Source organism: Amblyomma americanum, chromosome 9, assembly GCF_052857255.1.
Source record: "Amblyomma americanum isolate KBUSLIRL-KWMA chromosome 9, ASM5285725v1, whole genome shotgun sequence".
Taxonomy (NCBI): Eukaryota; Metazoa; Arthropoda; class Arachnida; order Ixodida; family Ixodidae; genus Amblyomma; species Amblyomma americanum.
Genome location: NC_135505.1, coordinates 136,267,611 through 136,291,194, shown reverse-complemented (window position 1 = coordinate 136,291,194; position 23,584 = coordinate 136,267,611). Strand labels below are relative to the sequence as shown.

The 23,584-nt window shown below is 48.9% G+C and overlaps 2 protein-coding genes across 2 annotated transcripts in view; one reads left to right on the top strand and one right to left on the bottom strand.

The window, feature by feature from the left end:
- The window catches only part of Myo81F (unconventional myosin 81F), a 94,198-nt gene that overhangs the window by 45,507 nt on the left and 25,107 nt on the right, over positions 1-23,584 (bottom strand). Inside the window, exons 2-12 of the mRNA XM_077637559.1 lie at positions 22,572-22,678; positions 8,265-8,327; positions 8,003-8,146; positions 6,475-6,583; positions 5,100-5,443; positions 3,939-4,169; positions 2,779-2,928; positions 2,182-2,274; positions 2,021-2,095; positions 1,748-1,798; positions 291-530 (exon numbers count right to left, since the gene is read on the bottom strand). Coding sequence (XP_077493685.1) covers positions 291-530; positions 1,748-1,798; positions 2,021-2,095; positions 2,182-2,274; positions 2,779-2,928; positions 3,939-4,169; positions 5,100-5,443; positions 6,475-6,583; positions 8,003-8,146; positions 8,265-8,327; positions 22,572-22,678 — 1,607 coding nt within the window. The remainder of the gene's footprint in view (positions 1-290; positions 531-1,747; positions 1,799-2,020; positions 2,096-2,181; positions 2,275-2,778; positions 2,929-3,938; positions 4,170-5,099; positions 5,444-6,474; positions 6,584-8,002; positions 8,147-8,264; positions 8,328-22,571; positions 22,679-23,584) is intronic.
- LOC144104496 (uncharacterized) lies at positions 9,077-15,032 on the top strand. Its single transcript, XM_077637558.1, has 3 exons — positions 9,077-9,484; positions 10,668-10,973; positions 12,015-15,032. The coding sequence occupies exons 1-3, from the start codon at positions 9,251-9,253 to the stop codon at positions 14,313-14,315; spliced, it is 2,841 nt and encodes a 946-aa protein (XP_077493684.1). The 5' UTR covers positions 9,077-9,250; the 3' UTR covers positions 14,316-15,032.

The window sequence follows — 23,584 nt, the reverse complement described above, 5'->3', positions numbered from 1 at the left end:
CGGCACTGGGGATCGTTAAAAGCCTATCATTTTTGTAGCAGGATGCCCCCAGACAGTTTGACCGTCTTCTTTACTAAAAGTTCTTATTAATATCCTTCAACAAAGAAATAGCTGTCAATTTAGACATAACTCAACCTTATTGGCTAGATACAAATCGATGCCAAAAGTGATAAACAATTGAAGTGCAGTAATGGTGACCAAGCCTGAGTAGGTATTAGCCATATGATAGTGACTGCAACACTTCCAGTGTGCAGTCCAGAAGACAGACCCCCCAGGACGCGCATGCACACCTGGAACTTGACGAGGTCCTTGACAAAGGCGTTGGTGGACTTGCGCATGAGCTCGAACAGCTGGTCCTGCTGGGCGTCCTTGTTCTTCTCCAGGAAGCCCTGCGTGGTGTAGACGACGGTGCCCGCGTAGTGGCGGATGCCGAACTCCTGCTCCCAGCGGCGCCGGTCGTCGCCGCGGACGTAGTACGCGTGGCTCTCCAGCTCCTGGTGCAGCTTGCTCACGAAGCTGATGTCCGTGCCCTGGACGAAAGAGATGGTGCTCCAAGATCAGAATGTGAGTGGTTCGGGCGCTCGGCTACTGAGCCGGAGTACCCGGGTTTGAACCCGAGCACGGCGGCCGCGTTTCGATGGAAGCGAAACGCTAAGGCGCCCGTGCGCTGTGCGATGTCAGTGCACGTTAAAGATCCCCAGGTGGTCGAAATTATTCCGGAACTACAGCACCTCTTCCTTTCTTCTTTTAGTCCCTCCTTTATCCCCTCCCTTATGGCGTGGTTCGGGTGTCCGCCGGGATATGAGACAGGTACTGCGCCATTTCCTTTCCCCAAAAACCAATTTTCATTTCACAGGAGCCAGTCTGAATGCAGCAGCTAGCTAGTGCCGGGGATGTACAGCTGAACTTCCTTATAACGAAGTTGAAGGGGCAAGGCGATTACTTCGTTATAGCCGTAGCTTCGTTATAGCCCGTGTTGACCGATCTTCCAAGGGGAATCGTCATTTTTTCGTTATATCCATTATTTCGGTATAAACAGTTTTGTTATAACGAGGTTCGACTGCAATTTTTTTTCATGCTTCTGGTTACAGATCAATTTGGCCTGCAGGACAGGCTGTGAATTTGGCACAGCCTTTTTGCTTCTGCTTTTCCTTATCACTCCATTTTCTCCCTCACCTTTATATCCCTTCATCCCTTTCGCCAAGTGCAGGGTAGCGAACTGGTTTCATCTACCGGTTAACCTCCCCGTTTCTCCTCTTCCTCCTCGTCCTCCTGAAGTAGCAATGCTGGCCGCTTGCCACACTGGTTGACTCACTTTTTACCAGCATGGCCTGGTGGTGGTCCCGAGTTCGATTTTCGAACCAGGACATCCCAGTGTTCATTTACGGAATTCACTTTTTCAGGAGTACAATATGTTCGGTAGGTATCCTTATGGCCAAAATTAGTTGGAAGGCTGGTTTCCCTTTTGAAATTATTCTTATAGTTTTTTAACTGGAAAAGTTTTCACAGATTCATTTTAAAAGGTCTCGAAGATGCACTGTGACATACCCAGTCATTAAACTTAAGGTATTATAAGTAAGTTTACTGAAAATAACAAGGAGGGATTCGGCCATCAGCGTGTAAGATATATTAACTAAACTCTTCAGTCTACCAGTCACACTACAGTACATGCTAGCTGAAATTTCACCAATGGATATCATTAGCAAAAAAGTCGCACACATCTAGACGACAGCAAAGCGAGCATTACCTTTGGCATGCGACATTCCTCCACCAGGAGCTTCAGAATGCATTTTGGAGGCTGCAAAGAAAAGATAGAAGGAGTATATCAGATTTGTGAGTGAAAACTTATATAAATCAGGCGAAGCTTTTACTGAAATGTAGATGTTCTCAAAGATATAATGAGCGACACCAGCGAGGTCACACTGCGCAAGATCTGCCGTGAAAACTACTGAAGAAACGAAGCTGTTTTAACGGGCACAAAATTGTGCCAGATATTGAGAAAGAGAGCAATTGAAATCACCTTTTCTATGAGTTCTAGACAGGCAGTGTTGTCGGTGAAGTGGATATGGGAATACTGAATGTCCTCTTGCCGGTACTGGAAGCAAAGGAAACAAAGGTGTGATTGGTAAGCTTTCGTGACAGGGCGCCGATGTGAACAACGATACATCAGTCTACACTTGCCATTTCCTGCTCCAAGGCGAAAACGTAATGATTGAAGAACTTGTGGAGCTTTTCATTAGTGTAGTTGATGCAGAGCTGCTCGAAGCTGTTCACCTGAAAAGTTGCAAGAACAGGGAGGAAGAAATCGGACCATTACCAACTATACCAAAATTGTTCCAGAACATTCTAACTTCTTACCAGAGGGTTGTTTTTCCCGGGTCACAAAACTTTTCGGATGTGAAAATAGCACACAAAGCAGGAAAAGCAAGGTAGAGGTCACATGGTTTCGGTTTGGTTTTAAGTAAATGTGTAAAGACGCCGTGCCTGGACCAAGTGGTTTTATGCTGAACCACAACGTGAAATACCACTTTTGACAAAATGTTGAACGAATTCATGAAACCTGTACCAAATTCATCTTGCCAAGAGATGAATTTGCGAATAAAAGAAAACTGTGGGAAATTTTTCCTGCGCACTGTCCATTTTAAGAAATCTGCACACATGAAATGTTCTTATGCAAATCGAACAAGTTTCACAACACAGATGCAAGCATTGCAAAACCGAGTAATAGTCTGCTTGATGGTGCTCCTGTCAGGAAAAAATTAAAATTTTCAAGCTTACCCCAAAGTTTTCGAAACCAAAGATGTCGAGGACACCGAGGAACCTGTTGCTGTCTTTTCCGGGACTCGTACACATGTTAATGTAATTTACGATCCAGGCAAACGTCCTTGAGTAAAGAGCCTTGGCCATGGCGTGGCGGTTTTGTTGTGCCTGTAAAATAATACAAGGCACGACTTTTGGTTCAACGATCAATACCCTTTTTCTAAAGGCGACACAAATACTTGCCACTAAAAGGAAATAGCCCGGCATGCAACTTTAGTAGCAAAAAAGTTTCAAGGCATCTGCTGCTGTGACCTTCACCGATAAAAAGTTAACTTCCAAACTTTCCAAATGACTAACGTATCTTGTAGAAGCAGTCTCCAGTCGCCTACGCCTGGCATATAGCAGTGAAAACCACAAGTGCTTAAACAAGCCGTCATCATCTCATTCTTCCTGAAGATTGTGACTGCCGCTGAAAACATCACCAGCATTAGCTCATGCAATGCCCAACGCACTCAGAATAACTCCAAAATCCTTTTCATCTACTCTAATTCAGCCTCAACCTCGACCAGCCTTTGCATTCCATTCGTTCTCACTCTTTCTACAAAATTTATACTTTCGTCCCAACTCACGCTCCTCATCTGCAAAGCATTTACGTCCTAACCACAGGTTATTTATTCACGCCCAATAGTTCTGGACAAATGCATTTTTGAACAGGAAAGAGTTTATGAACGCAGTTTTTCATATGTCGTAATATTTCACCATAACAATCAATATAATATCTGCAGATATCCCGTCGACAAGCTAGCATTTTTTTTTTGCTATTAACGTTATTGCTATCGTTAAAAGCATTTCTACTCGTTTTCTCTGGCAGTCTTAACTGCTCGATGCAAGCGACTGAAAAACTAAAAGAAAGAACTATTACCTTCAATATTTCCATAACAGTAACTTACAATTTTTTGATCTCCAGAATTTTTGTCCAAGATGTTGGACATGGTTATTTTCCGCCAGACTAATAGACTGAAATAACAGTTTTTCTCTGATATATACAAACTTGTCTCTAAGCTTAACTCCTGCCGCAATTTTACTTTCAGGATAGCTTTTTCCTTCTTTTTCAGGATGGAGATTCAGGCTTCAAGCGCTGCCCCATACGACACACCTAGTGCTACCGTGCCACACACCTCATGGTACTTGAGCGGTATCTCGGTGACGTTTCCCCGGACAATAATCTGCCGGTGCAATGCAACATAGGTCAGTTCCTCGGGCTGGAACCCCAGAAGGGTGGCAACTGTCATCAGGATCTCTTCGTCTCCAGGTGTGAGAGAACTCCGTTCTTCCTCGGAGTCGGCGAACTGCAGGTTTCCCAGCCACAGGATGGCGCTCAGCACGCTGAAGATGCCATCCACCATTTCCTGTGAAAAATAAAAAAAGAACAAAATCACAATCAGTACACTTTTCAGTACTGAACTGCATGCTGTGGCCTTTCAGGCTTGTCCTACAAGCATGTTCTCCGGTTTTTACAGCGCAGCTGTTAAGTGCCTGTTCACGGCTTGGGCGGCGTCTGACGTTGGTGTAACATGTCACGTGACCGTGACATCACCCGCACGCCACTGGCCACGTGGCATCACGTGAACGTGGCGTAACCGTCGTCTTAGTTTTTTCTACCAGAGAATCTACCTGAGCTCGCAGCAGCGTCGTGCACACGGCAGACAACCGTTCAATCTAACCGGCGTCTCGTCGAAGGAGCGCCTGCATTAAGCAACCCGCTTACTTGACACCAGCTTCTAGAATTCGGCAAGGCCTACTGCTGAGTCCAATGATTAGGCTTAGCAGCGACAGCTAAGTGCAGTCGCTAGAGTTATCCGCTTGGTGAAAAGCAAACAGCGCGACTTTTAAGCATAACTGTGCTTTGCTGATCTGCTGTTGCCATGCTCGCAGACAGAGCTGGTTCATTTTTTTTCCATTTTTACCGCAAACAAAACCAGTGCGGCTGGTGAGGCGCAGTGCATTGCTTTAAGAATCAGGACTGAAAACGCGATATTCATGCAAATTCTCAGCCTGAATAAATCATGCAGCAGTGTAGCAGAAAAAAAAAGCAAGTGTCGAGACAAGTAAAACGGCTACCGTACAACGCACGCTGAGCCACAAAGAAGCACACGACTTAAGACAGGGATTACAATTCGGCAACTAAGGTTAGCGTACAGTGGAGATATATGGTGGCTGCGCTTGGGTGGATGCCAATGAGTAATTACATCAGAAATCTACTCCACCTTGGGGGATTCTCCTAAAATGTAACATTTGACCAGTGGAGATATATACAGAAGGAAGGGAGGGGGGAGCACCTGAGGAATGTTGAGCACGGAGATGGCGAGCCGCAGGGCGTCGAACATGAGCGCATCGTCAATGCCGTCGATGGACAGGCAGCCGCTCTGGCTGAGGTAGGTGTAGCCCTCCACGGGGCCGATGGCAAACTGGTCACGCAGCTCGGCACTGCGCTGGGCAGCCGCCACCAGCTGGTAAAAGATGTGGTAGTTTCGCTCGCCGCTCGACTGGAATGTGATGCGCGACTGCTCGAGCAGGTAGTCCTGGATCATGCAGCCCTTGATCTGGAAGCGGCCGTCGAAGCACACCTGGATGAACTTGCCGAAGCGGCTGGAGTTGTCGTTGCGAACAGTCTTCGCGTTGCCTGCGATGAGAGAGACGGAGCGCGTGGTGTGGTAAGGTATGGTACACTACAATTTTTTACACCATTAAAGGTGTAAGAAAGGTATCCCAGTGTGTCTAAGGGATAACATCCTTTAAGGTGTTCATAAAAATCCTTATGGTACACATGAACACCCTTAAAGTGTTCATGAACACCCTAAACCCATAAGGGTGTCCACAAACATCCTCAAGGTGTTTGTGGACACCCCTCAAAGGGTGTTAGCTCTGGGACAACAGCGTTACACCATTTAAGGGAGTAAAATATTTCAGAGGGTATGGTATGGTACGGTATGGTATGTGGTGTTGATGTCCCGAACATGGGCTACGAGAGAAGCTGTACTGCAGGGCATCGGATTAATTTCCATCACCTGGGGCTCTTTAACGTGCACTTACATCGCACAGCAAATGGCCGTTTGTTGCATTTCGCCTCATTCGAATTGTGGCCGCCGCAGTCTGGAAAATACATCGACGGGATCTGTTGAAGGGCTACGGTTGGTACGCGGTAATTTTCGAAACTTGGAAGTGTCGCTGCGGTGCTCACAAGCAGAAGACAGCACAATATAGTATATTGACATGCTCCAGCTAACCTTCTGCTCAAGTAGACGGCAAAGAATTGGGTCAGCGAGTTCATTATGCAGTGTAATGTGCCACGCTACATAAGTCAACACGCTGGCAAGGGCATTATGAGTTGCAGTAGCCAAGCAAGACTTCGCACCTCCTGTTTGCAAGAAGGCTTAGTTCGCATAGATCGGTGTTGTTTTCCTATTACTGCACAAGCTCAAGTTCACCAAATTTTTTAAAGGAACATTGTAATGGAGGAAGAGTTACGCGTTCAATCCTTGCCATGGTGGTCACCGGAAAAAATTTTTTTACGCCGAAAGAATATTCACCAATTTAAATGCCCCTCTCTTGATCACATATGCATGTAGCTGGGTCTGTATGTATGCTAGGTTAACGGCCCAAGAGTACCTACGCTGTGAGCAACACGAAATTTGTCACTTTCTTAGCACGCACCGAAAGCTTCGAGGATGGTGTTGGCCTCCAGGATCTGCTGTTCGATCCACGTGGACACGTTGGTGGTAACGGTGCAAAGGTACTGCAGGATGAACTTGGTCGTTTCAGTCTGAAAAGGGGTGTGAGACTTGGTTAGCTGTATGCTTCAACCGTTCACACTAAAGCACTGCTTTTAAAGAGAGCTCTTCAAGTGCCGTCCACGCAATGGCGACCTTATAGAAAGGCAGCTAATTGATAGCTTCCCTTTTAGATTGGGGCAGCGACAGTAGGCAACTAGCAGTTACGTAGAACTCCAAATCTTGAACAAGGTATATGTGCTCATGGACTGACAACCACAGGCGGATTTATAAGAACAACCGCCTTCATCGTCATCCAAGGGGAAAATTTACATTTTTATGGGAAAACATGGTGGCCCTCATACGTTTTTCGAAGAAAAAGGTCGAGATGCTGAACTGGCCTATTTATTTTCACAGTTTTGCAGGTCTACCGGTTAATCCTCTTAAGTAGCCATCATGCCTGGACAAGATTCACCCTGCCCATCCTAACACCTTTTCCACTTCACGCCCTCCTTCCCCTCACCTCTTTTCTCCATGGAGTGAAGGCCCCATTTAAACCTCGCCAGTGATGAAGGCTTTGTTCAGAAGACGTGTCCAATATTCCTGACATTTTGAATATTGCAAAATTGTAGGTCAAATGTTTTAGGGGAACCTCCCAAGTTGAAGTAGATTTGTAATAAGGGATTATTTACTCATTGTAGCCGTGTGGATGCGCTCCGGGTGGATGTCAATGAGTAATTACTCCCTTATTATTGCAACACTTTAGGGTACTGATATAGAAATATTGAAGATAATAGTCCATTCTTCCGATATGTAGCAAAATCTTTCTTTTTAAGACTGCCATAGAAACCTAAGGGGGAACGCTTTTGACGATAGCAAAAACGTTAATAAAAAAAATTACAAGACTGCCGTCGGGGATCTGCGGATATATTGATTATTATAGTAAAATCTTGCAATATATGAAAAAATTTCGTTCATAAACTCTTTGCCGTTCAAAAAAGCTTTTGTCCTGAATTTCCGGGTATGACTGGCAAGCACCCCGAGGCTTTGCCCTCCCTTATTCATTTTCGGGTAAGAAATGCGCTGGTTATTCACGTTGCAGAGGTATGCTCGGGCGGACGGACAAAAGTATGCGAACATGGCAAAGTGAAAATGTGTATGTAAAGTGCTTTCCTGCATTTTTCACTGTAGTATTTTGGGACCTGACAACAAAAATTCTTGCAGTAACAACAGGATATTCTGTAGTATTTAGCAGTCACCTGTTGTAACGACAGAGCCAGTTCTGTCGCAACGACAGACAACATCGCAATACTACAGAAAATTCTATCGTAACGACAGAAATTTCTTCTATATTGGGACCGGCTCTGTCGTACTTTTCGTCCGGGATTAATGCTTTCGTCACAGTCACGACTTGTCCGCCAGCTTGAACACGGCTTGTGGTTAGAGACTAAAGCAGAGCCCCGTGCACACACCTTTCCGGCGCCGCTTTCTCCGCTGATGACGCACGCTTGATTGGCGGTCATGTTCTGCAGGCTGTCGTAAGCGGACTCGGCGATGGCGAACACGTGCGGCTCGCACTGGCCGATCTTGCGGCCGCTGTACCGGAGCACCCATTCCTGCGAGGAGCGCCACGAATGGGGTGACGTCACAAAGGCAAGTGAACCAGAGGAGGTCGCACGCAGCAAAGAAGCGTGCAGACCTTGGACGAGGCAATTCATGCTCCTCAACACTCACCGTGTCGTATATGCTGAGTTCCTTGTACGGGTTGACGGCGATGAGGATGGTTCCCGTGTATGTCTGAGTGAGTCTCGGTTAAGGATTCTCACGGAGAAACACAAGGAGAATTCGTACTCGAGATTATTGATGACAGGCCATATATGACACCAAGAACTGGCAAAGATCTGGTTTGTGGGGGTTTAACGTCCCAAAGCGACTCAGGCTATGAGGGACGCAGTAGTGAAGGGCTCCGGAAATTTCGACCACCTAGGGTTCTTTAACGTGCACGGACACCGCACAATAAACAGGCCTCTAGAATTTCGCCTTCATAGAAATTCAACCGCCGCGGCCGGGATCAAGCCCGCGTCTTTGAGGTCAGCAGCCGAGAGCCGTAACCACTGAGTCACCGTGGCGGCTATAACTGGCAAAGTGAACAGTCCGAAGAATACAAGTATGGTGATATGACATTCATTGTTGTGAAAGCTGGTTGCTCAAACAGTGTCATGGTTAACGTTGATACTGTAGAAGCTTGGACAAGTTGGTGTTACATTGTTTCTCAGCAGCGCAGGGGACAATAGAACGAGACTGTTCCTTTGAGATTGGTTGCCACTGTAAGCAGTGGAAATCGCCTTAATAAAAACCAGTTGTAAGTTCAGCGCCGTCGTCTGTGCACTTGTCTCGTCCTTTGTCCCTCGCGCTGCTGCAAAAACAATGGTTAACGTGTTCGGTCTTCCGGTAAACGCACTTTCTACGCACTATAAGTATTATGGTCTGGATTCCAGACAGGGCACGCATTTTCGCGTTGACAGCATCGCTACCGTCATCGCTGCACCAGCTGCGGCGGATCGAAGAGGAGGAGGAAGAAAGCGGCAACACGGTGGCGAGCCGTGCGGGCGGGGCCGCACCGCGGGGGCACCGGGAGGACCGAAGAGCGATGCGCCGCCGAGCCGCCGGAACCGCCGCCGACGTCGCCGCCAGGAAGGCCCGCTGACGGCCCTGCCCCCATGGACGTGCTCGGTCCTCGTCAGGTGCCCCCCAGGGGCGGGGACGAGAACGACCGGCCGCCCCTGGACGACGCGCTCCTGGAGTGCCTGATGGAGCAGCAGCAGCAGCAGCCCAGGGCTCGCCGCGGAGACGACTTCGCGCCGGAGGTCGTGCTCGACTTCGTGCGGAGCATCACCGAGCTACAGGGCGATGACTTCAAAGAGTGCGCGCCTCGCCGGGAGCCACCGGCACAGGCGAGTGGGCCTGGCCCGCTTCGGTGGTCTTTAGGGACGTTGCACTTTTTGCGCGGCTAGGGATCCGGATAGGCCCGGGTTGCACTGGCCCACATCAGCACTACGGCAGGAGATTTGGTGGCCGTGTATGGAGCCGTCCTATTGAGCACTTTCCTCGTTGAGATTAACGATGAGAAAAAATTCTGCCATTGAGGGAGAGGAGGGAGTCGAACTTCGCTTACCCCAGCCTGCAACTGGACTACGGCCTGGAATTTGGCTGCCGTATGGAAAACCGCCCTGAATTCCACTGAAATTAATAATGAAGCATAATTCTTGCTTCTAAACTATAAGTCCTAAAATGCGGGAAGAATTTCTTACTCTTTTGTCCTGTTTATTTTTTTTTCCTGCAGATTGTTTTGTCGCAACGAGAGGGTATCGTCCATTACTCCGAAAGTAATGGACGATCTCCTCTCAAATAAACCAGCCTGTACCTTTTCGTTTATTCATGCGAAAGGGCAAATTTGCTTAATAGAAACAAGGTGCTGTTTCTGCCAAGGGAATTCCTTAATGTACAATACGCGATGCCCTAGCTGCCTTGAACAAGAAAGTACTGTGTCATGCTGCATCACCCCATAGCATATGCCCTCCCCTCGGTAGGTTTTTTGAAGGATCTCACCTCAAGAGAAGCCAGCTCAAAACTATGGCAAAAGACATTACGAAAAAGTATGCTCGTCAAAAGGCCGAAGATATCAGAGGCAGACAAAAACAAACAGACCACATGCCTCACCTTTGGTGTCTTTGCGCCGCGTATCCAAAACTCTCGCGTTCACCTAGTTTTTTCGAGTACACATCTCTTACATATCAGCGCCGGTATACGTTTTCCTGCGTTGTACTTTGTCTTTTTTCTGCTTTGTCCATCTGTTGGCTGTCTGCGCCCGAAAAACGCAACAGTAAATTTTCTGTTGACACAACAGATCTCTTTGATACCTGATAACAAATTCTTGTAGTAACAACCCGATTTCCTGAAGTATTGAGCAGTCTCCTGTCGTAACGACAGAGCCAGTTCTGTCGCAACAACAGACAGCTTCGCAATACTGCAGAAAAATGTGTCGTAACGACAGGGCGCAAAAATTTCTGTCGTATTTTGGGACCGGCTCTGTCGTATTTTTCGACTGGCTATCTTAGTACGACAATACTTCCACAGGCTGCGGCGCAGCAAGCTCGCCCTTGCGAAAGCAAGCACATCCTGGACAAGTCCCTGGAGGTTCTCAACTGCGACCCCGTGCCCGTGTTGCTGCCGCTGGTAGTGAACCCCAAGGGGGCCAGCGACACGGCGGTGGCCACCTCGCTTGGGTCCCGTACGCCCGCGCTCAACGCCGACGAGCGGCGTTCCATCGAGACCGGCGTCGGCTCCCAGAAACAGTCGCACAGTTCCGAAGGGGACCACCAGAGGGCCGTGATTGCCGAAGCACTCAAGGACATTCGACGGCACCTCAGTCCGTCCCCCCAGGTAACGTCCTAGACAACTGACACTGCGCGAAACGACTAGTGTTGAAGTAGCTGACTAGACGAACTTATCGTGAGACACTTGTTAGTGTATGGTAGAGAGAGGACAGGCAGATTATTTAAGAGAGAGGAAAGCTTCAGGGTAGTTGCCAACGTTTCAACAAGAGGATTTGTCTTATGCACCTCAGACAAAGCAAAGAGCACAGCAGGCGACTTGTTGGCATTCCAGCCTAGACCCCACGTAGTTTCACATTATACTCTCCACACCGCCCTGCTCGTAGACAGTCGTTTTAAAAAGCAGATGACCAACATGCGGTAAGAGTCTATGCCAGCAACGCCGAAAACTATACCCGGCTCTTCCTTTTCTGTTATAGCCTCTCGCGAAATCAAGCACTCGGATGACTAGATTTCGATGGTATTTAGTCAGCACAATTTAGTTTACTCTGCGCAAATTAATCAGTACAGTTAGACTTGTTACGGTATGCTAGAAGAAAATCCGGGACCGCATGCAACTATGCTTAGGCCCTACACTCGCTAAGCAAATTACTTCTTGGTGTGCCTTGGCCCTAATAATCGGGCACTGCGTGTATGAGGACGTGCATGATCTCTGTTAGAGGTCAGCAGGTGCTCAGTCTTGGTCTCTGAGGTGATCTTGAAGAAAGGCGACCGGCATTAGAAGCGTTTGATAATTTTGGATCATTCTTTGAAGGTTGTCTGCGGGCAACCAGAGACGGGATGATTACGTGACCCCGCGCCACTACGGCCGCCCTTTCACTGATATGCACTCTGGCAACAAAACTCTGACAGAGAACGATGCACTTAAGCTTCCGGTATGCGTGGCATACATCATTCCCTAACAGAATTTACTGTCATGAAGTATTATTTCCTGTAGCCGGAGTGATACTAAATATGTCGCACCCTGTAGAATAAGATCTCAATACAGGCATTTTTTATACTTTTACGGGTACGTTGGAAAAAGACACGGCCTTCTCCGGGAGAGTTTCACTTCTGCCTTTAGTATATTTAACGCGAAAAATACGCGCAGGAATCGTCAGAGGAGACACCAGGTCCCAGCGAGATGGAGGATCTCATGGAAGGCAGCTCCCTGGCTTCGACGTCCGAGGCCGCGACATCGTCGCAGGAGAATACGGAAGACAACAGCGAAAAGAAACATAGCGGTGTCGGTACGGAAGACACCACAGAGGCTACGGCACAGCTGGAAGCCACCGTCGAAGAACCCACTGCTAGCGTCAAAAGCCAGCACCCCACTTTCCAAGCAGATGCTAACTGCGACCTCCTCATCCCGTCATTCCTGTCCAGCCTTGATCCGATCGTGCACCACGCAGACCCGCTTTACGCGATCAAGAAAATGTACCAGGGCATGTCTCAGGACTTCAGCACAGTACTCAGCCCTCAGGTGGCAGGAATGCCCCAGGTCTCAGACGAGAGCGAAAAGCAGCAGCCGGTCAGCTGTTCGACTTGCTACGACTTCATTAACCACGACTACCTCAGCCAACAAGAAAAGCACCCCGGGGGCGCGTTCGAACAATTCCTCTCGCCCAGCAACCACAGCGTCGACGACCGCCAACGCCCTGTGCCGGACCTCCTGTGCGGAGACGACTGCCACTTCCAGGCACCCGGCATGGCTCCGCAGTTCGGTCTGCTGCCTCTCAGCGCCGAGATGCGAGCCGCGGCTCCTGAGCACGAAGGAGGGAGCGGAGGCTCGATGCCGCCTAGCGTGGACGAGAAGTCCTTCATAAACTTCCTCTTCTCCAACATGTCCAATGATGACATCGAAGACAGGGCCGGACCGCTCGACTTGTTCCAGATAAACTCCAACGTTGGGTTTTTGCAGGACAACGTGGATGTGTTCAGCCAACTGAACGCCGTCCCCTTGGTCGACTACAACAACAACGTCCTCAGCTTCCACGGCGAAAGGGGATACCAGGAGGCGACCACGACCGACGAAATCGGAAGGCGCACCGATATGTCCGCCGAAACTGATGCCCCATCTGGACGGATGCATGCTTTCTCCGAGGCGACCGAGGTGCCCACGTACATGGCTTCGGCGGAGACGAGCCTTGCCAGAGACCCTCCGTCTCAGAGACTACAGCCAGCGGTCCAAGAGGAGAACCACGTTGCAACGAAAGTCTTCAGAGCTGAGCTGTGCAGCGGCGTTCCAGAATTTCTGCAGACTCTACAGGAAAAGAAGATCGACGACGCGGCAGTTCAGTTAGGCCTCGTGCAACCGCTCGCACGACCCACCAACGTCTCGACCGAGCCAGAACGGAACTACGACCTGCTACGGTTGTCGCCCGAGCGATGTGTCTGGCCCAAAGCGAGGACGCCCTTCTCGGACGGAAACGTACTGGCCTCGACGCCCGCTAGCGAAGACACGCCCAAGTTTCGACGCCGTAACGTCCGAAATTTCTTCTCCGACGGCAACACTCGGGACACGGCCAACATCACCGGACAGGTGCAACACAGCGAACCTCCCACAGTCAAGGCTCCCACGGCTTGGCCTCTGAAGCCAATTTTCGTCACGGGGAAAGAGTGGATGAAGCGATGTGCACCACTCAAGCCCGTCTTCGTCAGGCAACAACAACCCCCGATGCCTCTGTCTCTTAAGCCAGTCTTCCTCGCGCCGCAGCAGCATCAGCATCTTGCTTGGGCAATGAGCAAGTCAGCAAGGAATGCTCCCGCAGACAGCAACCGGGATATGTGGACAAGGGAGACGAGTCTTGTATGCGGTGCTCCCGGTTGCTTCAGGAACAACGAAATAGACATTGAGGACGTCATCGCAGGCTTGACAGAAGACACAGCCATGCTCCAACCCTTGCTCGTCGCCTCTCAAGCTCAAAGCAGCCAGCAGGAGTCCAGCTCCAGCGACAACAGCACCGGTCAAACGGAACAGGGTGGATCTTCAAGCGAAGAAGGCGGCGATTCTAACTCGTCCACCACCGGCACTTCAGTCAACGCTAGTGAAGACTCCGCCCATTCGTCTAGCACCACTCCCGCGCCGACGCAGCGGAGTATCTACTCTGCCTCATACGGAACAACCGACCAGGACGAACAAGGACCCAACGAAGAACCGCAGAGCGAAACGGTGGCGACAGCAACTGGCCGTGACATCAGCTGGGGCCTGCACAGCGAAGTACCTTTGTCTATGACTACTGACGAATTCGACAGAAGCGCTCTGCATTTTGACTTCCCACTAGCGACTACTGGCGACGAGTCCACAGATGACGCAGCGAGCAGCTTCAACGAGGCGTACCCTAGCTCCGCCAAGAAGACGCTGACCCTCCGCAGCTTGATGCCTACCATCACGGAAGAAGATCAGGAGTAGTGGCAACGCACTGTGAGACGGCTACATCGTTGAGATTAAGATTAAACCTCAAAATTTTCGGCGCAGCTGAAGGAAGAGATTCCAGGAAATGCGCCTACGAGTGGAGAATATGTCCCTGCAGTTGAGTGAGCATGAGCAGACGTAAGAGGTGACTTCGCTCCACTGCTGCTGCTGCTGCTTCCAGAGGCGGTAACCATCAAGAGCAGATTGAATGGCGCGTCAGTTTGTAAAATTTTAGTCTATGGTGCAAGACGATGTCCCATAATCCGGCACCACTTATTTGACAGGTGTGATGACAACGGGACGCAACAGCTGTCGGACAACAGTGCCTGGCGCGTAATTTCCGGTGGCTCCAATTCGAAATTCTTCTGGGAGACTTTTCACCCACGGCTTTCTCTGCGGGCCAGCCGAGCCCACAAAATCATCACTCTATCTTCGTCACTACACAGTAGGAAGTGAAAGTTACATCCACGCTTCCCGGAAAGTCCAAAATGTGCGTTGAACCAAACGCTGCTCTCGTTTCTGAGAACACTTTACCAGTGAGAAATGTATTACTAGCTATAGAACCTACAAATTAGAGCTATTTATCCGTTGGTGCGCCGGCGTTGCGTCTCAATAAATTGAGACGTCACCGTGTTCTGCAAACTACGCTCGCCAAACCATTGTCATTCTTCATCCCCGATGTCTGTCACATAAAAGAAAGCAGTTTTTCATTGACATTCCATGGCAAACCTGCCTCTTGCCACCGTCCTTTCCTGGTGAAATTGAAACGGGCACAGGGCCAAAGTGCGTGCCACGAGTTTCAGCGACAGCTGTACATGTAAGCGGGTCACATGATCGACGGCAATGGGTCATGCGACTTTGCTATGTGCCGACATTGTTTTATGCGGACAACGACCAAGACATCTCGGGGGAAGTCTGATAACAGTGACGCTTTAAAAGAAAAACAGCGCGGTTTCCGCTGTGTTCGGTTGATCGTGGTAGATTCAAGTGCGAGTTAAAGAAAAACTACCATTGGCCGCTTTAGCAAAACCAAGATGGACTGCGCCGATAAGTGTCGAATAGACGGCGAAAGAAGTCGCGGAGCATAGTGCATGCAATAAACACAAAATATCAGTGGATCTAAGTCTCGCAAAGCTTCCACGGTGATCGCAACAAAGTGGCTACACATCGACAGCATTCATTTCAATGTAGGCCGTTTCCGAAGCAACTGCACGAACCTCCCCCCTTCCCATCTCGCCCTAGAGAGCACCGCCTTCGCGCCATCGCTTCCGCAGCCAGTGCTTCGAAAGAGCTTCACAATCCACGCGTAGCAGAGGGTGGTATTCCCCGGCCCGGTTCGCGGATATTACGAAACGGAGGAAACCCAAAGGGCGGGCGGCCGGCAAATTTCGTCTGCGTTGCGAAACGCCATGCCTTTCGGCCGCGCCGCAGTTTCGCAACAGTCTCGCGGCTTACCGTCTGCACGGCTGCGCAGTATTAAGCAAAAGAAAGCAAAAAGAACGAAATCTCCCATCGGCAAATCTGCGCAAATGAGATGGGAGAAAAAAAAAAGAGAAAGATATCTCGTCGCCGTCTCAGCCGTGTCTGCGTGCCATCGGAGGAAAGGAATGGCGCGTACGCAACTCGCGCAGTCCCTGGAGGTTGAAGAAGACGAGGCGCAGTTTAGTACATTCCCAGGCGGTTCTGCTTGGGTTATGTAACCGCTACCCGTGCTGGGGAGTAACAGACACTACTCAGGACTGACATAAAAATAAGGGTGGGGGGATAAAACGGAGCAAAAATCTTTTCAAGTTTCCCACATGGTGCTTCGATGTCAACCCCCCCCCCCCCCCCCCTTCGTCAGGAGGCGCGCACATCGAGGCACCCTAGTTTCCCACTTCCTCCAGCGACATCCGTCGCTGGTGGCGGCGTATTGTTTGAAAAAGGCTCCGCGAGAGGCGCCACAATCGTTTTCCGCGGAAGACAGTAACGCGGAGGTAGCGCCACAGGGGGACTGGCGGCAAGTGATTAATTCTTCATGATTCACGACGAATTCGGTTCATCCTTTAGGCAGACGCCATGGCCACGCTGCTTCGAAGCGATGGCTACCTTTAATTTCTACTTCTGCTGCTGTTTAAGCCGAAGCTTCCCCGCCTCCACAGCACGCTCGTTTACACTTTCCTCCCACAGCCTGGGCTCTTTCCAGAATGTACAGGGAATGCTAGACGCACAACACGTTCCACTGCAGTTTGTGCAGGCGAGACAGAAATGCTGAAAAGCCAGACATTTCAAGAGGTGGCAAAGTAAAGAGATATCGGTTCGGCGAACGTTGAACCATGCTGGCTCCTAATAACGGCATTTCCTACTTCAAGGTGAAAGGTGCAAGACTACACACTAAATATAAAGGAGTAAAAGAGGGAGTAAGGTGTCCTCTAGCGAGCTCCCTTTCTTAAAAGGGAGAGCGTTATAGGACAGCTTATTCTCGTTTTAATCTCATTTAGAGTGTAGTTCTAACCCCCCACCAATTATTTCCCTCCTCCACCCACCCTCTTTCATGCATCAGGACTTTTTGTCTGGGATAGTTGGTCTGGGCTGGGAGTTGGTCTGGAAAACCTAAACCTCTCATTTCTCCCTTTATAAAGATTGATGAATGAATGAATCCTCCATCCCCTTCCATTCGGCCATCTGGAGTGGCTAGCTGTCGTTGGCACTGGGAACACCATCTCGGCCCGACCAACCGGGAGCAGGATATACTGAGCACTTGATTGAAGCTTCCGAATAAAATGATAGCGTCTCTAAACACGGACAACTGTTACCAGTGCCGCTGTCTTACAAGTATTCCTTCAAACAATCAGCACACTTGTAACAGGCCTACAGTGGCACTGCATTGAAGACTGGCAAGTATCACCTGTGTGAGATTCACGCCGCAAGACCGAAGTGTCACAGGGACTCGTATGTTGTGAGTGTTGTAGATATTATCATCATCAGCCTGACTATACACTCACTGTAGGACAAAGGCCTCTCCCATATCTTTCCAATTAACCCTGTCCTTCGCCAGCTGCGGCCACCTTATCCCTGCAAACTTCTTAATCTCATCCGCCCACCTAACCTTCTGCCGCCCCTGCTACGCTTGCCTTCTCTTGGAATCCACTCCGTTGCCCTTTAAGACCAGCGGTTATCTTGCCTTCGCATTACATCCTCTAGATTTCGACTAGGATGTCGTTAATTCGTGTTTGATTCTTGACCGGGCAAGCAGTCTCTTAACGCTACACCTATCATTTTTCTTTCCATAGCTCGCTGCGTTGTCCTAAACTTAAGCTGAACCCTTTTCGTTAGCCTCCATGTTTCTGCCCCGTAGGTGAGTACCGGTAAGATACAGCTCTTGTGCACTTTTCTGTTGAGGGATAATGGTAAACTGTCATTCGTGATATGAGAGAACCTGCCAAATGCGTTTCCACCCCATTCTTATTCTTCTAGTTATTTCACTGTAAAGATATCGCACTGCAGATAGGACTGGCGCTCCAGCAGCGCTATAGACCATGCAGGCGAAGTTAGCACCGCGAACAGCGCAGCTCCGAAGTCTTCCGAGCAGAGCCGGCTAACGATCGGCCCAAAAATAACGCCTCCGCTCCCGCATCGACTGCGAGGCACACGCGCGGTCACACATCCACCAGGCCGCGTCAGGCGCAGACAACTCCAGGTAAGCCTAACCGAGAAAACAAAAACAGCGACAGAAAAAGACACCCGGCGCGCCGTCACGTGACCGGACATTACGGCAGGCGGGAACGCACCACGACGTAGTATTTATACATACAGGGCGCGTTAGCTTATTTGTATTTGGCCGTAAACATTAGCGAAAAATCGAAAAGCTATAACATGCAGGCGAACCTGGCATTTGCGACAGACCTGCGATCTGCCGAAGTAGGACGCTACATGAAGGGAGCTCAAAATTAAAATAAATATGCTTCCTTACTGATTTCTGTATTGACTTGTTTCATCTGCACGCTGCAATTATGCATCCGAATTTAAAACCTAAGTTAAATTTAAACTAAATTATAGAAACAAATTAAAATGCTGGCGAACCTCTGGCGCTTGCGGCAAGGTCGCGTTAATTGCCGGAGGAAGACATAAAAGTAGCAGTACGAGAAAATAAGCCAAACTAAAATTACCTTTTCGATTATTCATGTCTAAATTTATTTGTTCCATTCGTATCCTGCCTTACACACGGGACGTTAACCGCTTCTGAATTTCGACTTCACTATATAAAAAAAAGAGAAAACTGTAACCTGGAGGCGAACGTTCTGCATTTGCAGCATGATGCATTACATAGAAAGCCACCGAACAAAAGAGGGCTAAAGCGGTTTAAAAGCTGGTATGCGAAGAGGAGACAGCTAACTGGCAAACAGCGGCTCTATAGCTAGGTCAAGACAGCTGCTATACCGGACACAGAAGGCTCAGAATGCCCGAGAGAAATTCTATGACATTGGCGTTGGAAGCGTATGGCTCAGCAGAAATACCCCTACTCCACAGCCGACCCTTGGAGGGCGACAATGACCACTCAGGGGTGCGGACAACCAAGGACAGGCTGCTCCAGTGGTACCGTTGACAAGACGCTGACACGGCGATAGTTATGTGATGATGGACTGATGAGTGAATGATACTGGGCAACTCACTCTGGAAAGCGCTTGTCATCTCCCCCTGCCACCTTTGCTTTCCTGTTTACAGTCGAGCCCCGACAGTCACGCGGATTGCGTTCGTTGTAACCTGAAGTTCGTAGTATACGGACCTACCTTAGTACAGCGAAAAAATAGTCAGACAAAAGTGGCGTTTATTTCTTTAAATAAGTATACCGCTGAACTACTTCTGTTTCTTGAAAGCAGACCTTACCAAGCTGCTTTCTAAGCTCGTTCATGTACTCCGGGCCGAGTCTCTTGCAGCCGACGAGAGCAATTGAATCGCTCACGGCAAGCGGTTACGGTAGGTAAGCACCCTTGTCTTCGATCCTCCACCAAGTTGTAATGATGTAGCTACGAAGCTACCGCGTCGCATGTTCATCTGCCGTCGGCGATTCAAGCTTCACAAACCGCTGTCACTGGTTAATCACCGGCAGTCTCCCTTTTTACTCCGACATAGGCGTATTAATGTTTAGGGTGTAACACCTCGAGGCGCCACTCAGAAGTCCCTTGGAATAATGCTTGCAAATCCACGATGCAACGGCGGAAGTGAGCGCGCGGAAAAGTACCGCTACGCGCGCAAGAGGGCGCAGCATCACTTCCGGCGCTGCGGCCGGAAGTGTGCAAGGAGGGTGGGTGCTATGCAGGAAGTCCCGGGGCGCATCATAGCGGGCGAACGGATATCAAAAGAGATCTTTGACGAGGAAGTATGTGCCCTATAGAGCAGAGCGCCTGCAAGCGACGGTTCGAAAAAAAAAAGTTGTCCGCACAAATAGGTAGAACATCAAGAGCACTAACTTCGAGAGCTCCAATTTCAGGGCAATGGGTCAAAATGAATGTCGCTCTCAGTTCGACATTTCGTGACTTTTTTTTTTTGCTTTGGCTGCTGATTACTTTGGCTAGATGTGGTTTGCTGTTGGATCACTTTTTTTACCACTACGACCTTCCCTTATAGAAATGCTCTATAGACTTCTTATAGACTCTATTGCCTTCCTATAGATATTTCTATTTGTCTATTCATAGTCTATAAACAGTCTACAGACAAAAGTCTTATAGAAGCGTATGGCCATAAATCTATAGATTGTTTATAGACTGCCTGTAGGATTTGTATTGCCCATAGACTATTCTCTATACGCATTGTCTATAGAGAGTGTTTAGACGTTATGGGCTGTGTAAACAAATTATTGTTAGGGTTCCTGGCAAATATTGTAAAAAGGTTACGGCGCGATATGAAACGAAGAGCAGCAGTGCAAGCTTGGCACACATGGTGTTCTTAAAAAGACATTAGAGACATCACAGCAGTCATGTACATTGGCTAGAATGGGCAAAATTAAAAGAATTGAAAACAACAGTGCCCTATTTATCTTGCCCAATCAGTACAAAAATTATTGTGGGACTATAAAATGAACGAAAAATAAAGTGTCCCTGCCCGTGCCACTAAGTATAACAGGATTGTCGGATGAGATTTGAAGGCGATCACTTCAGGCTTGACCCACTCAAATTAAAGTGCCTTACTTTTTCAAACAAGGCTGAACGAAGCACGCCGAGGTAGCATCGAAACGCTAAAACTATCTGATTGCTCTTAGTTGCTTCGGTCAAACGTTCACACATTTCTCTTAGAGTCCTTTTTTCTTTTTCAATTGTTTCTCACGTTACAAATAAACATTAATAATAATTAATAATAATAATTGGTTTTTTGGGGAAAGGAAATGGCGCAGTATCTGTCTCATATATCTTTGGACACCTGAACCGCGCCGTAAGGGAAGGGATAAAGGAGGGAGTGAAAGAAGAAAGGAAGAATAGGTGCCGTAGTGGAGGGCTCCGGCATAATTTAGACCACCTGGGGATCTTTAACGTGCACTGACATCGCACAGCACACGGGCGCCTTAGCGTTTTTCCTCCATAAAAACGCAGCCGCCGCAGTCGGGTTCGAACCCGGGAACTCCGGATCAGTAGTCGAGCGCCCTAACCACTGAGCCACCGCGGCGGGGCCCAAATAAACATTGGAATAACCTTTTCGCTAAGCTTAATTAACCATTAAGATAACAACTTGCAACTTTCGCTAAAATGATAAAGGAACTTTGCAGGGGCAGACCCGGTATTCCCTTTCCTACTCCAACGTTGCCATTCGCGCGAGGCAGCAACACAAGCCGTATATTCGGAAAAGTATTCCGCGGAGTACGCCTCGAGGTTAAGCATCTGTTCCCGAATACTTTTTTCCAGCAGCAATCGTCGTTCGGCAGCAGACTCCAGACACAGGCACGGCTCTTAAAATGTGGCGCCAGATCGCCTAGAGCACTCTGCGCGTAGAAATGGAGGCCATCGTGATTTAGCGTGCGCCGGCAACTGAAGCCATAATGCGTGAGAACAGGCCGCTGGTGACCGCAATAAATGCGATCAGATATGCAGATGGCATGGAAGAAGAGCGCCAGCCCAGACCTCCCGCATGCGGTAGCAGTCCCAGTGGCACTGATAGGCTGCTTTTGTTTTTGTTTATCGATTTATTTAAACATACTGCAGGGCGCCCTTATCGGGCCCATGCAAAAGTGTTTACAAAACATTCTTGTGGTCAAGAGAAGAAATCCATAAAACAAAAAATAGACGTTCTCTCGCCTAAAATACTGAAATAAAAGGACGACAATCAGCACAAAAGTCAATTTTCTGGATATAATTAACTGATCCGGAGTTCCGGGGTTCGAACCCGACCGCGGTGGCTGCGTTTTTATGGAGGAAAAACGCTAAGGCGCCCGTGTGCTGTGCGATGTCAGTGCACGTTAAAGATCCCCAGGTGGTCGAAATTATTCCGGATCCCTCCAACACGGCACCTCTATCTGCCTTTCTTTCACTCCCTCCTTATCCCTTCCCTTACGGCGCGGTTCAGGTGTCCAACGATACATGAGACATATACTGCGCCATTTCCTTTCCCCCAAAATCAATTATTATTATTATTATTATTATTATTATTATTATTATTATTATTATTATTATTATTATTATTATTATTATTATTATTATTATATAATTAACAAGTGAATCTACGTCTTCTGGGAGAGGGCCGTTATGAAAGACCAGGCGTGTTAAAGCAACTGCAGCAACTCCAAGAGCCGTGCTCGCGCGCGGCAGAGACATACACGCAAAAGTGTAGTCTCTGGTTGGCAAGTCATCACATCGGCGCTGTCCGAACGCCGAAAGAGAGCTTATCAATCCGATGTTTGCACAGAAGCTTGCTCGCGGAATTTCTCATGCTCATTGTTACGAGCAGCGGCATTGGGTGCTTGCCGTCACTTTCAGTTACGGTGAGTTAAGTACGCGCGGAGAAGTCAATCGTCATCGTCGTCCGAATCCGCAAGGTCACGTGGTCAAGAACAAGCGTGGGGAGGATATGGACGCATGGGATTCAATACACAGGATGACTCCGGCGAGGCCTCTTCACTCACGGGAAGAGGAGTCTGATTGAGTTATAGGCGCCAACGTGCGGAGACGACCATATACGCACACTTTGATAAGTGCAGTTTTCTTTGTAGCTGTACGCTACTATCACTGGCAAAGCAACAAAGGGAAGGACAGGCGCTACGTCTACCGGATGAGGTGCAAAGGATACGTATATCTTGTCCTTCCTGTAGCGCGTCCTCAGGTTGTTGTTGATGGTGTCCTCGTCGATGCGGCTGAGCGCCGTCATGTCCGGCAGCCCGAGCTCCAGGACTCGCCCTGCGAAGACAAAAAAACAGGGCACCGTTAACCACTACACTCTGTCGTGTCGACGTTGCTCATGAATACCTTTCGATGGTGTCTCACAGAAGCATGAATCAATCAATCAATCAATCGCGGGAGATGAAAACAAAAGCTTCATAGCGCCCGCTTAACAATTGGTTAGTCATCGTCAGCAGCGACACATGGCGCAGTTCATAAAGTTCACAAAGACAACTAAATTAAAGGTAAAACAAGAAAAAATATTTTAAAAAACATGACCGAGAGGTGCTCCCGTAAACTTTAACCGATGAGCCCTATCTACCCTCCGCGGTGGGTCAGTGGTTAGGGCGCTCGGCTGCTGACCCGAAAGACGCGGGTTCGAACGCGACCGCAGCGGCCGCGCTTCGATGGAGGCGAAACGCAAAAGCCGCCCGTGTGCTGTGCGATGTCAGAGCACGGTAAAGATCCCCACGTGGTCGAAATTATTCCGGAGCCCTCCACTACGGCACCTCTTTCTTCCTTTCTTCTCTCAGTGCATCCTTTATCCCTTCCCTTACGGCGCGGTTCAGGTGTCCGCCGATATGCGAGACAGATACTGCGCCATTTCCTTTCCCCAAAAACCAATTTTTTTAACCCTACCTGAAGGGCAGAAAAAGTCGTCTGGTTTAAGTTGCTGCACAGTGTAGTTTAAACAATTTGGTGGAATATTTCAATTTCGTTCCACATTGGTGTACCACGAACATTTCAATGTTTCTATTCAGCGACTCCAAAACGGCTCTGTCCAACTTTGCCAGGGGCAGGATTCACGCCCCTGCTTGGCAATTGTTGAACACCCCTACCCAAAATTTACCGCGCAGGGTAGAGCTCCAGTGGGTGCCGGCTCACTCTGCTGGGAACCCTGGAAACGAGGCTGCCGATAAATTG